This window comes from Erinaceus europaeus, chromosome 4 (assembly GCF_950295315.1).
Source record: "Erinaceus europaeus chromosome 4, mEriEur2.1, whole genome shotgun sequence".
NCBI classification, from domain to species: Eukaryota; Metazoa; Chordata; class Mammalia; order Eulipotyphla; family Erinaceidae; genus Erinaceus; species Erinaceus europaeus.
In genome coordinates, this window is record NC_080165.1 from 68,038,976 (window position 1) to 68,051,983 (window position 13,008).

General features: G+C 48.3%; 1 protein-coding gene across 2 annotated transcripts in view; it reads left to right on the forward strand.

The window, feature by feature from the left end:
• ABCC10 (ATP binding cassette subfamily C member 10) overlaps window positions 1–13,008 on the forward strand; it is a 31,800-nt gene that overhangs the window by 12,910 nt on the left and 5,882 nt on the right. For both annotated transcript variants that reach the window (XR_009549500.1, XM_007530449.3), the window contains exons 7-16: window positions 1,529–1,608; window positions 2,205–2,376; window positions 4,936–5,034; window positions 5,454–5,643; window positions 7,292–7,369; window positions 7,526–7,720; window positions 10,349–10,502; window positions 10,688–10,877; window positions 11,977–12,320; window positions 12,623–12,792. Coding sequence is in view for 1 of the 2 variants with exons in the window: in XM_007530449.3 (XP_007530511.1) it covers window positions 1,529–1,608; window positions 2,205–2,376; window positions 4,936–5,034; window positions 5,454–5,643; window positions 7,292–7,369; window positions 7,526–7,720; window positions 10,349–10,502; window positions 10,688–10,877; window positions 11,977–12,320; window positions 12,623–12,792 (1,672 nt within the window). In the remaining variant the exon portion in view is untranslated. The remainder of the gene's footprint in view (window positions 1–1,528; window positions 1,609–2,204; window positions 2,377–4,935; window positions 5,035–5,453; window positions 5,644–7,291; window positions 7,370–7,525; window positions 7,721–10,348; window positions 10,503–10,687; window positions 10,878–11,976; window positions 12,321–12,622; window positions 12,793–13,008) is intronic.

Genomic DNA, 13,008 nt, shown 5'->3' on the forward strand with positions numbered 1-13,008 from the left:
GGAAGACAGAGAGGGGGAGAGAAAGATAGACACCTATAGACCTGCTTCACTGCCTGTGAAGCAACTCCCCTGCAGGTGGGGAGCTGGGGCTCGAGCCAAGCCAGGATCCTTAAACCGGTCCTTGAGCTTTGCGCCATGTGCGCTTAACTCACTGTGCTACCGCCTGACTCCCCCTCTCTTTTTAAAAAATATTTATTTATTCCCTTTTGTTGCCCTTGTTGTTTTATTGTTGTAGTTATTATTGTTGTTGTTCTTGATGTCGTCATTGTTAGGTAGGACAGAGAGAAATGAAGAGAGGAGGGGAAGACAGAGGGGGAGAGAAAGATAGACACCTTTGGACCTGCTTCATCACCTGTGAAGTGATGCCCCTGCAGGTGGGGAGCCAAGGGCTGAAACCAGGATCCTTACGCCGGTCCTTACACTTTGTGCCACCTTGCGCCACCTGTGTTTAACCTGCTGCACTGCCGCCCGACTCCCTACTCTGTGCTCTTAACCTCTGTTAACCTTTGTCTAACCTTTGCCCCACAGCTCAACCCAGTCTTCCTGGTGCTGGAGCCACCTCCACTGCACTTGGCTCACACTTCTGGCTTGCGGTGTATATTTGTTTTTTCTCTTAGTTCAGACAAGACAAGGCTGGAATTTTACTAATGTGTCAGTTAGGGCTTTCTTTTCTTTTTTTCTTTTTTGGATATAAATCTGTAAGTCATAGAAACCCATTGGAGCTAGCTTAAGTAAACAAAAATTTACAACAAGGATGTTGCGATCAAGGGCAGGCTCCAAAGGCAAACATGCAGCCAGACCTCAGCAACAGTTCAGAACCAGGCCCCAACTTGCAAGACATTCTCTGTCTCCTGCTTTTCCTTTCATTTTTTTCTTTTTCTCATGTCTACACACATAACAAAGCAGCACACTATCCAAGTGAGCTATTTTGATGGCCTTCCCTATATATATTTAAATATTTATTTTATTTCTTTCATATAAGATAGTTTCACATGAGGGACAGAGAAGCCAGAGCATGACTGGTACACATGTGACACTGGGGATTGAACCAGGAGGTTCAGGCATGTAAATCTCAAGCTGTGCAAGTTGAGCTGTTCCCTTAATCACACACACAACAAAATAGTGCACTATCCAGGTGAGCTATCTCACCAGCCCACACACCACTTTCACAGCTGAGGTCCCAGAGATCACAGAATGATTCCTAGTACCACCACATGCGTAAGCTAAGCATTACTATGATATCCTTCTCTCTCTCAAAAGTTAAATTAAATAGGGCTAGGGAGATAGAACAGTGGTTATCACAACAGATTCTCATGCCTGAGGCTCTGAAATCCCAGGTTCAATCACCTATACCAAAATAAGCCAGAGCTGAGTGAAAATAAATATTAACACCCTACTTCCACAGGTCTAAAACAACAGTAGAGGGCAGAGAATTCTTTCCCTGTAAAACACTGGGGCCTGCAAGGTGATTGGTAGTCTGGGGTTACAAGAGGGAGCCCTCTCACTGACTTGCATGGCTTCCTTACAGGGAATCCTGGTGGGCATCGTGGGAAAGGTGGGCTGTGGGAAGAGCTCACTGCTGGCTGCCATCTCTGGGGAGCTCCACAGGTAACAAAGCTCCAATACCCCTTATCTTTGTCTCTGCCCTTCAGCACACAGCCACCCAGCCCTGCTAGGCTCTGGACAAATTTTCAGAGGGCTCTCAGAGAGGCTAAAGTGAACAAGATGTGGTTCCTTTCTTGGGAGAGGTTCCAGTCTGGAAAGTGGAAGACAGATTTAAAAAAAAAAAAAAAAGTGAGTTACTGCCGGGAAGGCAGCATAATGGTCATGCAAAACAAAACCAAGTTACCAATCAGAGTGGCAGACATGCTATAAAAGTGACAAAGTACATGGAAATACACCCAGCATCAGCTACTCTTAGAAACTGTGTTCGTGAAGAGAAGGGATCCAGAGAGGAGCAGAGGCATAAAGGAGGAAGGCCTTCGTATTTTAAGGTGAGAAGGAGGGCTGTGTGGTAGCCATTCTCTTCAGAGGTCCTGAGCACATCCAGATATGATCACTGCTTTATCACAGCCAAAGTGCTTTGTTTTCCCTTCCCAGTATAGATGGTAGCAGTCTCAGGAGGCTTCTGGGAGGCAGAGGTTGGGCACGGAGAGATCCAGTGGGGAGCTGGACCTCCATGCTGCTTCCCTGATTCTCTGCAGGTTGCGTGGCCAGGTGGCAGTGTGGGGGCTCTCTGAAGGCTTTGGGCTGGCCACCCAGGAACCCTGGATTCAGTTTGCCACCATCCGAGACAACATTCTCTTTGGGAAGACCTTTGATGCCAGGCTGTATAGTGAAGTGCTAGAGGCTTGTGCCCTCAACGACGACCTCAGCGTGAGTGCCTTGTCCTGAAACCTCTTGGTTGTGTGCATCTCCTTGAGTCCCTGACAATCTCTCAAATCAGAGACTTGTTCCTCTGGGGAGGGGTTGCGTCTACTCAGGCATTATTTACCGAGGATTGACTGCCGGGCTTCGATCCTTTCAGTGTGTCCATCTTCTGGCCCCCTCTCTCCTGCAGCTTCTGCAGGGGTGCTGATATGGTGGCTGGGTGTTTTACATCATAGCTGGGGGAGCCCTGAGACCTCCAGAACTAGAGAAGGGTTACCTGTGAGGCTTATCTCTGCATAGGTCAGGCTAGTGACTCTGGATCAGGAGGCCCTTTCCCACAGGCCCTGAAAAAACCTGTTAAACTCATTCAACTTCCCACATCCAGACTACTAGGTATAGGAGGCAAGAGAGTCCAGATTTCTTCCTTGACTTTCGAATTCAGTCTTCATTGTCTTCCCCCCCCCGCCCCAGCACTTTCATCCCAATCTCTTGTCCAGGTGACCATGGAGCCTCCTAAAAAGGAGAGCCTTTGATTTTGATTATTGGATAGCCTTAGATCCTTCATGCAGCATTTGTTTCTACATCAGACATTTCCCCAGTGTCTGCTGAGTGCTGTGACCTGTTCTAGGCACTAAGAGAAAGATGAAAAACAAAGCATTTCCCTCAGGTAGACCAAAAGGAGCTTCCTCAGGTATAGGGACCCTTCACCTAAGGCAACCACTCTTGAGGCACGGGAAAGCTAGCAGTACTAGTGTGAGTGTTTTCAGAGTGGATACACTCATCACCACCCTTGCCTGTTAAAAAGGCACAATAGTGAGGGATCCTGGAAATGTCTCTTAAAAAAATTTTTTTATTATCTTTATTTATTTGATAGACAGAGTCAGAAATTGAGAGAGAAGGGGGTGATAGGAGAGAGACACCTGCAACACTGCTTCACCACTTATAAAGCTTTTCCCCGCAGGTGGGGACCAAGGGCTTGAACCCAGGTCCTTGTGCGTTGTAACATGTGTGCTCAACCAGGTGAGCTACTACCCAGCCCCTGGAGATGACTCTTTGACCAAAGTGCATGCCTTACCATATGTGAGGCCATGGATTCATTCCCTGGCACTACAATGGGAAAGGAAGGGGAAGGAAAGGAAAGAAAAAGAAAGAAAAGGAAAGAAAAAGAAAGGAAAGGAAAGAAAAAGAAAGGAAAGGAAAAAGGAAAGGGGAAGGAAGGGAAAGGGAAGGGAAGGGGAAGGAAAAAGAGAAGGGGAGGAAGAAGGAAAGGAAGAAGGGAAGGGAAAGGAAGGAAAGGAAAGGAAAGGAAAGGGAAAGGAAGGGAATTGGAAAGGGAAGGGAAAGGAAAGAAAAAGGGAAGGGGGGAAGAAGGGAAGGAAAGGAAAAGGGAAAGGGAAAGGAAAGGAAAGGAGGGGCCAGGTGGCAAAAATGCTTTTTGTTTATGGGATTATGGCTTATCCTCTCTGGCTTGTTTTTTCCAAGCTCAAGTCCATTCTGTTTACTTTCCTTTTTTTTTAAAGTACATTTAAAAAAACTGTTTAAGTCTTTATTTGTTGGATAGAGACTCAGTCAGAAATTGAGAGGGAAGGGGGTGATAGAGAGGGAGAGAGACAGAGAGACACCTGCAGCACTGCTTTACCACTTGTGAAACTTTCCCTCTGCAGGTGGGGACCAGGGGCTCGAACCTAGGTCCTTGCGCACTGTAATGTGTGCTCAACCAGGTGCGCCACCACCTGGCCCCCATTCTGTTTACTTTCTGTCTCTCAAAAAATAGCTTCTTTTGGGAGTCGTGCGGTGGCACAGTGGGTTAAGCACATGTGGCACAAAGTGCAAGGACCAGCGTAAGAATCCTGGTTCGAGCCCCCGGCTCCCCACCTGCAGGGGAGTCGCTTCACAGGCCGTGACGCAGGTATCTGGCCTTCTCTCCCCCTATCTATCTTCCCCTCCTCTCTTCATTTCTCTCTGTCCTATCCAACAACGATGACATCAATAACAACAATAAAAAACAAGGGTAACAAAAGGAAATAAATATTTAAAAAATAGCTTCTTTTAAATTTTATTATTATTATTTTTTATCAGAGCACTGTTTAGCTCTGGTTTATGGTGGTGCTGGGGATTGAACCTGGGACCTTCAGTGACTTGGGCATCAAAGTCTTTTTGCATAACTATTATGCTATCTCCCCAGCCCAATTCATCTTCCTTCCTTTCTTTCTTTCTTTCTCTCTTTCTTTCTCTCTTTCTTTCTCTCTTTCTCCCTTTCTTTCTTTCTTTCTTTCTTTCTTTCTTTCTTTCTTTCTTTCTTTCTTTCTTTCTTTCTTGATAAGATTTATTTCATAGGCTACAGAGATACACCAGGGCAGCACTCTGTCCTCTGGCATATGCAGTGCTGAGGCTCAAACTCAGAACCTCACACTTACTAGACCAAAGCTCTACCACTGCACCACCTCCCTGAAAGCTTCTCTGACTCTCTTGAATCTTGCCATCATTTTCCTGCAAAGGGATAGGAAATAGGCTAGACAGTATTGGAGAGCTCACTGGCCAACACTAGAGGGCTTGTCTTTACAGATTCTGCCTGCTGGAGATCAGACAGAAGTTGGAGAGAAGGGTGTGACACTCAGTGGGGGACAGCGGGCCCGGATTGCTCTTGCTCGTGCTGTCTACCAGGTGAGTTAAAGGTGAGGGGGTCCAGCTCCTTTGGAGTACAATGTTGAGTAGAAGGATGGGGGACATTTTTATCAGCATTCAGTTTCTCCCCTCCCCCCTCATAATTGTGAGGTGTTGTTGATCCACTGGCTAGTCGTGTCCCCTTTTTCATCTCCAGGGGTGAATTAAAACCTTTAAAAAGCATGATGTGGCTCATGGCACTGGGACCCAGCAAAGCTAAGCACAGGCCATGGGATATAGACCTTGCATGAATAGAGATGTGTACCCTCAGACTGCATATTCTTCTCTGTTAATGTAGGGTAGCCCCCCACATTTCTCTCCGCTCTCTTTTCTGACTGCCTGATCATGTCCTAGGATAAGTTTGGGTTCCAGCCATAGCCTTGAGGCTTGGTACCCATGGTGCCCCTGCATCTCCCTAGGAAAAAGAACTCTATCTTCTTGATGACCCTCTGGCTGCGGTGGATGCAGACGTGGCCAAACATCTGCTGCAGCGGTGCATCCTGGGAGTGCTGAGCCACACCACTCGGCTGCTCTGCACCCACCGCACTGAGTACTTAGAGAGAGCGGATGTGGTGCTGCTGATGGAGGCCGGCCGCCTCATACAGGCTGGTAATGGCTGGTAGGGTGGGATCCCAGCCAAGAGAGAGCAGCAAGTGACTGGGAAGGAGAGATGGATTGTTAAGTACAGTCTGCTGCTTGCTCTAGGTGTGACCTGGGTCTGCTTATTCTTCCTGTCTATTGGGAGACCCTCTCCTGCTTTAATAGAACAGGTGTGAGGAAATGGACAGCAGGAAGGAAGGGAGCTCACTGGTGAAATAGATGCCAATGGGTTGGAGACTTGGACTTTGTGACTGGATGCATTGGGGAACTTAGAAGTTCAGGATTTCTGATGTTCTTGGAGAAGAAAAATCAGTTAGATTTGCAGCAGTGTTTTGTGTGTGTGTATATACACACACACACACACACACACCCCACATATGGATTAGCCAGAGTGACCTAGATATCTGAAAATTCTCTGGGAGGGCAACAGGAAGAAAGGAATTTCTGCGTGCTTAATAGAAATTTCACAACCCCCCCCCCATCATAAGCCAGAGCTGAGCAGTGCTCTGGTTAAAAAATAAAAATAAAATAAAATAAATTTTAAAAAATATAAATTTCACAAAGTGTGATGAGAGAAATCTAAGTAACAAGTTTGCTCATGCATGGTTGTGACTCTGGTGAACATTTTTTCAAGATTTATGTATTCATGTGTATGAGAGAGAAGGAGGTGAGAGAATCAGAACATCATTCTGGCTTATGTAGTGCCAAGGACTGAATTTAGGACCTCATGCTTGAGAGTTCAGTACTTTATCCACTGCATACTCTCCTGAATCACAGGATGAATGTTTTCTGTCTGTGTTAGTTGGTCTTCACATTCAGAAAGATGGACCTGGTTCCTGGTCAGAGTCGGGGCTGTCCAGTGCAGGGTCAATCAGGAAGGAAGTCCAGAGAGATGGGGGGTAGAGTCCTCACACAGGTACTCTCTCATTACATAAAAGGGTGCAGGGAAAGGAGTCGGGTGGTAGTGGGTTAAGTGCACGTGGTACAAAGCTCAAGGACCAGCATAAGGATCCCGGTTCAAGCCCCCAGCTCCCCACCTGCAGGGGAGTCGCTTCACAGGCGGTGAAGCAGGTCTGCAGGTGTCTATCTTTCTCTCCCCCTCTCTGTCTTCCCCTCCTCTCTCCATTTCTCTCTCTGTCCTATCCAACAGTGACAACAACAATAATAACTACAACAATAAAAGAGCAAGGGCAACAAAAGGGAATAAATAATAAAAAAAGAAAAACAACAAGGACAACAAAAGGGCAATAAATAAATAAATATAAAAAGAGTATTTTGCACAATCTCTGTGTTACCTCCCCAGCCCTAGATAAATCACTAAAAAAAGAAAAAGAAATGAAAAGAAAGAGAGAAAGGAAGGAAAGGAGAAGGAAGGAAAGAAAGAAAAGAAAAAAGGAAGGAAGAAAGAAAGGAAAGGGCAGCTGGGAACTGGCTTAACTGGTAGAGTATCAGACTTGCATATGTAAAATTCCCAGTTTGATCCTTGGTACCACATAAAGCAGGGTGGTACTCTGGCTTGTCGTTCTCTCTTTGTCTTTGTTTCCTGTGAATCAATACCACCTCCCCTCTCCCAATGCAATACATAAAAATATATTTAAAACAGAGTCATAATACTTATATTCAGTGCAGCATTTGGCAATTCTCCAATGTCTTCTAGGGCCTCCATCTGAGATCCTGCCATTAGTACAAGCTGTCCCCAAAGCCTCGGCTGAGAATGGACAGGAGTCAGACTTAGGTATGGCTCAGGTGGGCAGGGGAAAGGGCTTGTTTTTAACTACTACACTGCAGAAAGATGTTTTCCACAGAACTTTCTTGTCCCTCTGAAACACTGAGGTTTTAAAACTGTCATCCTGTAAGTCTGATCCCTCCCTACCCTTTCCAATTCTTGCAGACACATCCCAGTCAAAACCAGGAACAGAGAAAACAAAGAAGGCGCTGGCTGTGCAAGAGAGCTCCTCATGCCGCCTGCTGCAGGAAGAAAGCAAGAAGGAGGGTGCCTTGGCCTTCCACGTGTACCGCGCCCACTGGAGGGCCGTGGGCTGGGGCCTGGCCCTGGCTATCCTTTTCTCTCTGCTGCTCATGCAAGGTAGGAGTTCACCTTGGAGCCTCTTGTTCCTTCTACAGCCCTGTTGTCCCAGCTCCCATCACTTTGTAATGATTGAGACTTACCAGGCTTAGGGAACAGCTGGGATGAGAGGCATTATCTCCTGTGATTCAGTAGGTTGCACAGTGGATAAAGCACTGGACTGTCAAGCGTGAAGTCCTGAGTTCAGTCCCTGGTACCACATGTGCCAGAGTGATGCTTTGGTTCGTCCTCTCCCTGTCCCTGTCGCTGTCCTCCCTCTTCCTTTCTTTCCCCTTCTTCCTCTCTCTCTCTCTCTCTCTCCTCATTAAATAGATAAATAATCTTTTTTTAGAAAGAGGTATACTTGGGGGGATGGGCGGTAGTGCAGCGGGTTAAGCACACATGACGCAAAACGCAAGGACTGGCAAAAGGATCCCGGTTCGAGCCCCTGGCTCCCCACCTGCAGGGGAGTCACTTCACAGGCAGTGAAGCAGGTCTGCAGGTGTCTACCTTTCTCTCCCCCTCTCTGTCTTCCCCTCCTCTCTCCATTTCTCTCTGTCCTATCCAACAATAATGACATTAATAACAACAACAATAATAATCACAACAATGCTAAAAACAAAGGCAACAAAAAGGAAAATAAATAAAATAGAAATAAAAATAAATAAAGAGGTATACTCCAAATTAAAAAAAAGATATTTATTTTTGCCTCTAGGGTTATTGCTGGGGCTTGGTGCCTGCACTACAAATCCTCTGCTCTGGGCAGCCATCTTTTTTCCATTGTTGCTGTTGTTGCTGCTGTTATTGTTGTTGCTGGATAGAACAGAGAGAAATGGAGAGAAAATGGAAAGACAGAGGGGGAGAGAAAGATAAACACCTGCAGACCTGCTTCACCGCTTGTGAAGCGACTCCTCCCTCCCCCCCACTCCCCGCCCCGCAGGTGGGGAGCTAAGGGCTTGAGCCAGGATCCTTGTTCTGGTCCTTGAGCTTCACACTATGTGTGCTAAGCCCAGAGCACTACTGCCCCCCTGTATTTATCAGTGAGAGAATGGAGAGAGAAAGAGAACCAGAGCCTCACTCTGCTACATGTACTGCTGGGGCCTGAACTTGGGACCTCATGCTTGAGAGCCTAATGCTTTACCCACTGTATCATTTCCTGAACTACCATACACCCAATCTTGAGGGAGTACCAGGAGTCTGGGGGGATTCTCTCTGTACCCATCTTCCCATCTGTCTCCAAAGCTAGCTCCCATTCTACAAATTTAAAATCTCTCTTTCTCTTCCAAGCTGAAGGGTGATGAGCCTGGGGCAGGGAAATAGGACAGCAGTTTATTATTTCCTTAGCTAATGTTTGGATGTTGAACTCGTTGTTTTGTGCTTCACCCTCTGGAGGACTTTTAGCTGGACTCTTGTCCTGGTTCGAGTCTCCAATATTTTTTCTTGTTGTTTTAACCATTTTAAATAAGTTAACAGTTTTTTCAATCCCTGAGTTGGAGTTCAGTGTTGTAAAAGCCTTTTTTTTTTTCCCCTGTAGGCTATGGGAGCCTGAGGGCTTTTAAACTATCAATAGGCTTCTTAGCTTAATCACTGACTCCTGACCAAGAGATAAAGCAGGGTGTGGCAGAGATAATCCAGTGGTTATGCAAAGAGACTTTCACAGCCCCTCAGCTATGCCACCGAGGCATAGGTCTTCTGAGTTTCCCGGTTAGATCTCTGTACCCTGGTGTCCCTCCCTGTTGCTGCTCCAGATTCTGAGGGTAGTAGCAATGGAGACTCAGAGTTGCACTTGGTGAGTCTCTGGGGAGTCCTTTCCTCCCTTCAGCTGTCCCCTTGTTGGTGGAGCAGACTGAAGGTGGTGTCTCCACTGACAAACTGTCGAACTGTTAGCAGTCACTTAATCTCTCCTTAGGTCCCTCTCTCCTCTCTGTCACCAGCCACGCGTGTTTGTACTCACGGGTGATTTACTGGGTTTCTGTGGTCATTCTAGTCCTGTCTTGTTTCGGTCCGGGTGGTCTCCTTTGGTCTTCCTAGTTGATCCGGGAGAGAGAGGAGAGGAGAGAAAGCGATCTGCTGCTCGTAGCTCCGCCTCCGGAAGTCGAATCAGGACAGCAGTTTAAATAGTAGACTGCCAGGGGCTAGGTGGTAGCGCACTGGGCTAAACCCACATAGTACAAAGTGCAGGCACTGGCCTAGGGTAGTCGGTTCACAAGTGGTGAAGCTGGTCTGCAGGTGTCTTTCTCTCCCCCTCTCTATTTTCCCCTCCTCCCTCAATTTTTCTCTGTCCTATCCAAAAAAAAAAAAAAAAAAAGCCTCCAGGACCGGTGGATTTGTAGTGTACGCACCAAGCCCCAGCAGTAACCCTGGAGGTATACACACACACAAAATACACTGCCATGCTTGAGGCTCCAAGATCCCAGGTTTAATCCCTAGCTCCACCATAATCCAGAGCTAAGCAGTGCTTTTGGGTGTGTGTGTGGGTGTATGTGTGTATGTGTGGGTTTGGGTAAGAAGCACAAATAGAGGCATGGTGGTGGGGGTGGGGAGGTGGTGAGGATGAGTAAACAAAGGTGGAAACAAGTTCAGGGCAGAAAAAGGGGTTTTTGGACAGTGACTCTCGCTCACAACTCTTTCCTTCCCACCTCCACCAAGCCACGCGAAACGCTGCAGACTGGTGGCTCTCCTACTGGATCTCCCAGCTGAAGACAGCCAAGAATAGCTCCCAGGAGGCACCACCCCCCAGCAGCTCAGACTCAGAAGGGCTACTATCCCCTCAGCTGCTCCTCTTCTCCCCAGGAAACCTCTAGTGAGTGACTGGCACTAGAAGCAGGCCCCATGCTCTGGGCTTTTCCTAAAGCTAGAGTGAGAGTTGAGGGGACTGACATTCTAGGGGCCATCTCCCAGAGGACAGAGAGAGGTGGCATAGGGGGAGGGGGAGGTACCCGAGTGGCCCTACTCTTGGTTACCTACAGCCCCCTCCCCACCACCCAGCACCTCAGTGTTTGCACTGCCCAGAGCTGCCCCCAATGGCTCCTCAGACTTGCGTTTCTACCTCACCGTCTATGCCACCATTGCTGGTGTCAACTCCCTCTGCACTCTCCTCCGGGCGGTGCTCTTCGCAGCAGGCATGCTCCGGGCAACTGCCACCCTGCATCACCGCCTGCTCTGCCGAGTCCTTAAGGTGAGAGGATAGGAGGGGAGAGGAGAGCTGGGGGGAGCATGGCCTTACCCCTGTGAGTGTCCTCTCAGTACCAGGACTCCATTGGGCTCCATCCTGCTACCCAGCCCTCTGGGGGAAATAGCTCCTCGCAGGTGGGAGCCATGGGCAATTTGAGACCTAGACAGGTCAAGAGCGTAGTGACTGCCTGGGTGCAGGTGGAGATACCTAAGCCTATAACTTTCTCTGTCTCCTCCTCCTTCTTCTCCTTCTCCTTCTCCATCTTCTTTTCAGTCATTTAAAACATTTAGAAAATATTAAAGGGGCCAGGTTCATCTGGTAAAACACAAAGACCTGGTTTGTGAGGACCTCTGGTTCCCACTTTTCAGGCAGGGGGAAACTTCATGAGTGGTGGAGTTGTGTTGAAGGTATTTCTCCTCTCTGTTTCTCACTTGCTTTTTTTTTCCTCTTCCCATTTCTATCTCTTTCACCCTCTACGGAAATATGCACACACACACAGCCACTGGAAATGGCTGAGTTGTCATTGGAGGCACTGAGCCACAGCTATAGCCCTGGTAGCAAGAGTTGAGAGAGAGAGAAAGAGAGACACACTAAGTTTCTTGCCTGATAGTTAACATCTGGTTAGTGACAGAGCTGAAATCCATATATCATCCTGAGTGCTTAGAAATGAGATAATACTGTTTTTGACCACTGCCTTCCCAGCCTTGTCCAGGCAGAAGAAATCAATTGTTCTTCCTAACATCTAGCTAAATCTCACGCGCTAAGTCCCTGTCCCTTGGGGGAAACTGTTAGCTTCTTGCCCCCAGAAGGGAAGTAGGCTTGTCCAGCATAGTTAGGGAAATATCCAGCATAGCCTTCTAGGGGCACCACTGGCCAGAGGGAAGGGACAGTCTCTTTTTTCTCATTCCAGTCTCTTTTCTCATCCTGGACTATTCTGCCTCTGGACTCCACTAGCTTCTCCTCTCTGCCCCAAACTCTGAGGACACTTTACTGCTTTCCAGTTCTCTGTGTGGGGCCTCCCTCTCCACCCCCCACCTTCTTCTGCTCCCAACCCCTTTTTCTGCTGGACCCTGCCCTGGCCCAACCACACCCCCTCTCCCAGGCACCAGTGACCTTCTTCGACTCCACACCCGTGGGCCGGGTCCTCAACCGCTTCTCCTCGGATGTGGCCTGTACTGACGATAGCCTGCCCTTCCTCCTCAACATCCTCTTGGCCAATGCAGCAGGTCTTCTAGGCCTCCTGGCCGTGCTGGGCTCTGGCCTGCCCTGGCTGCTGCTGCTGTTACCACCCCTGAGTGTCATCTACTACCGAGTACAGCGCCACTACAGGGCATCCTCGCGGGAGCTGCGCCGCCTGGGCAGCCTCACTTTGTCACCACTCTATACCCACCTGGCTGACACTTTGGCCGGCCTCCCTGTGCTCCGGGCTGCAGGGGCCACAGACAGGTGTGTGGGATCTGCCACTTCAATCAGAGCTTAGGGGATAAGGTGTTGGGGAGAGAAGGGGAAGGTTGTGATTGGGGTAGGGAGGCTCAGGTCTCCTGAGAAGGGAAGGATGGGTCAAGGCATTAAGAGAAAGAGGCTGAGGATGTGGCTTAGCCATAAAATACATGCTTTGCATGTGTGAGGCCCTGGGTTTGACCACTGGCACCCAGAGAAAAGGGAAGAGGAACCAGACAGAAAAAAGAGGATATGGGTGGGTCATGCTAACCATTCAGTGGCCTTGCTTTCCTTCTGGCCTCTCCTAGGTTTGAGGAAGAGAACCAGAGGCTCCTGGAGCTCAACCAGAGGTGCCAGTTTGCTGCCAGCGCCACAATGCAGTGGCTGGACATTCGGCTACAGCTCATGGGGGCCTCAGTGGTCAGTGCCATCGCGGGCATTGCCCTGGTGCAGCACCAATGGGGCCTCGCTGACCCAGGTGCCAACTCACGGCCCTTCACCCTCACCTCAGAAGTACCTTATTTTCACCTCAGCCCCAAATATCTCCCTGTACTCTCCCCCACAACATATCTCTGTGAGGATATGTTATAATTATCATCACCCTCGTTTATTTTTTTATTATTATTTTTTACCAGAAAACTGCTTGGTTCTAGCTTATAGTGGTGCCAGGGATTGAACCTGGGACCTCAGGACC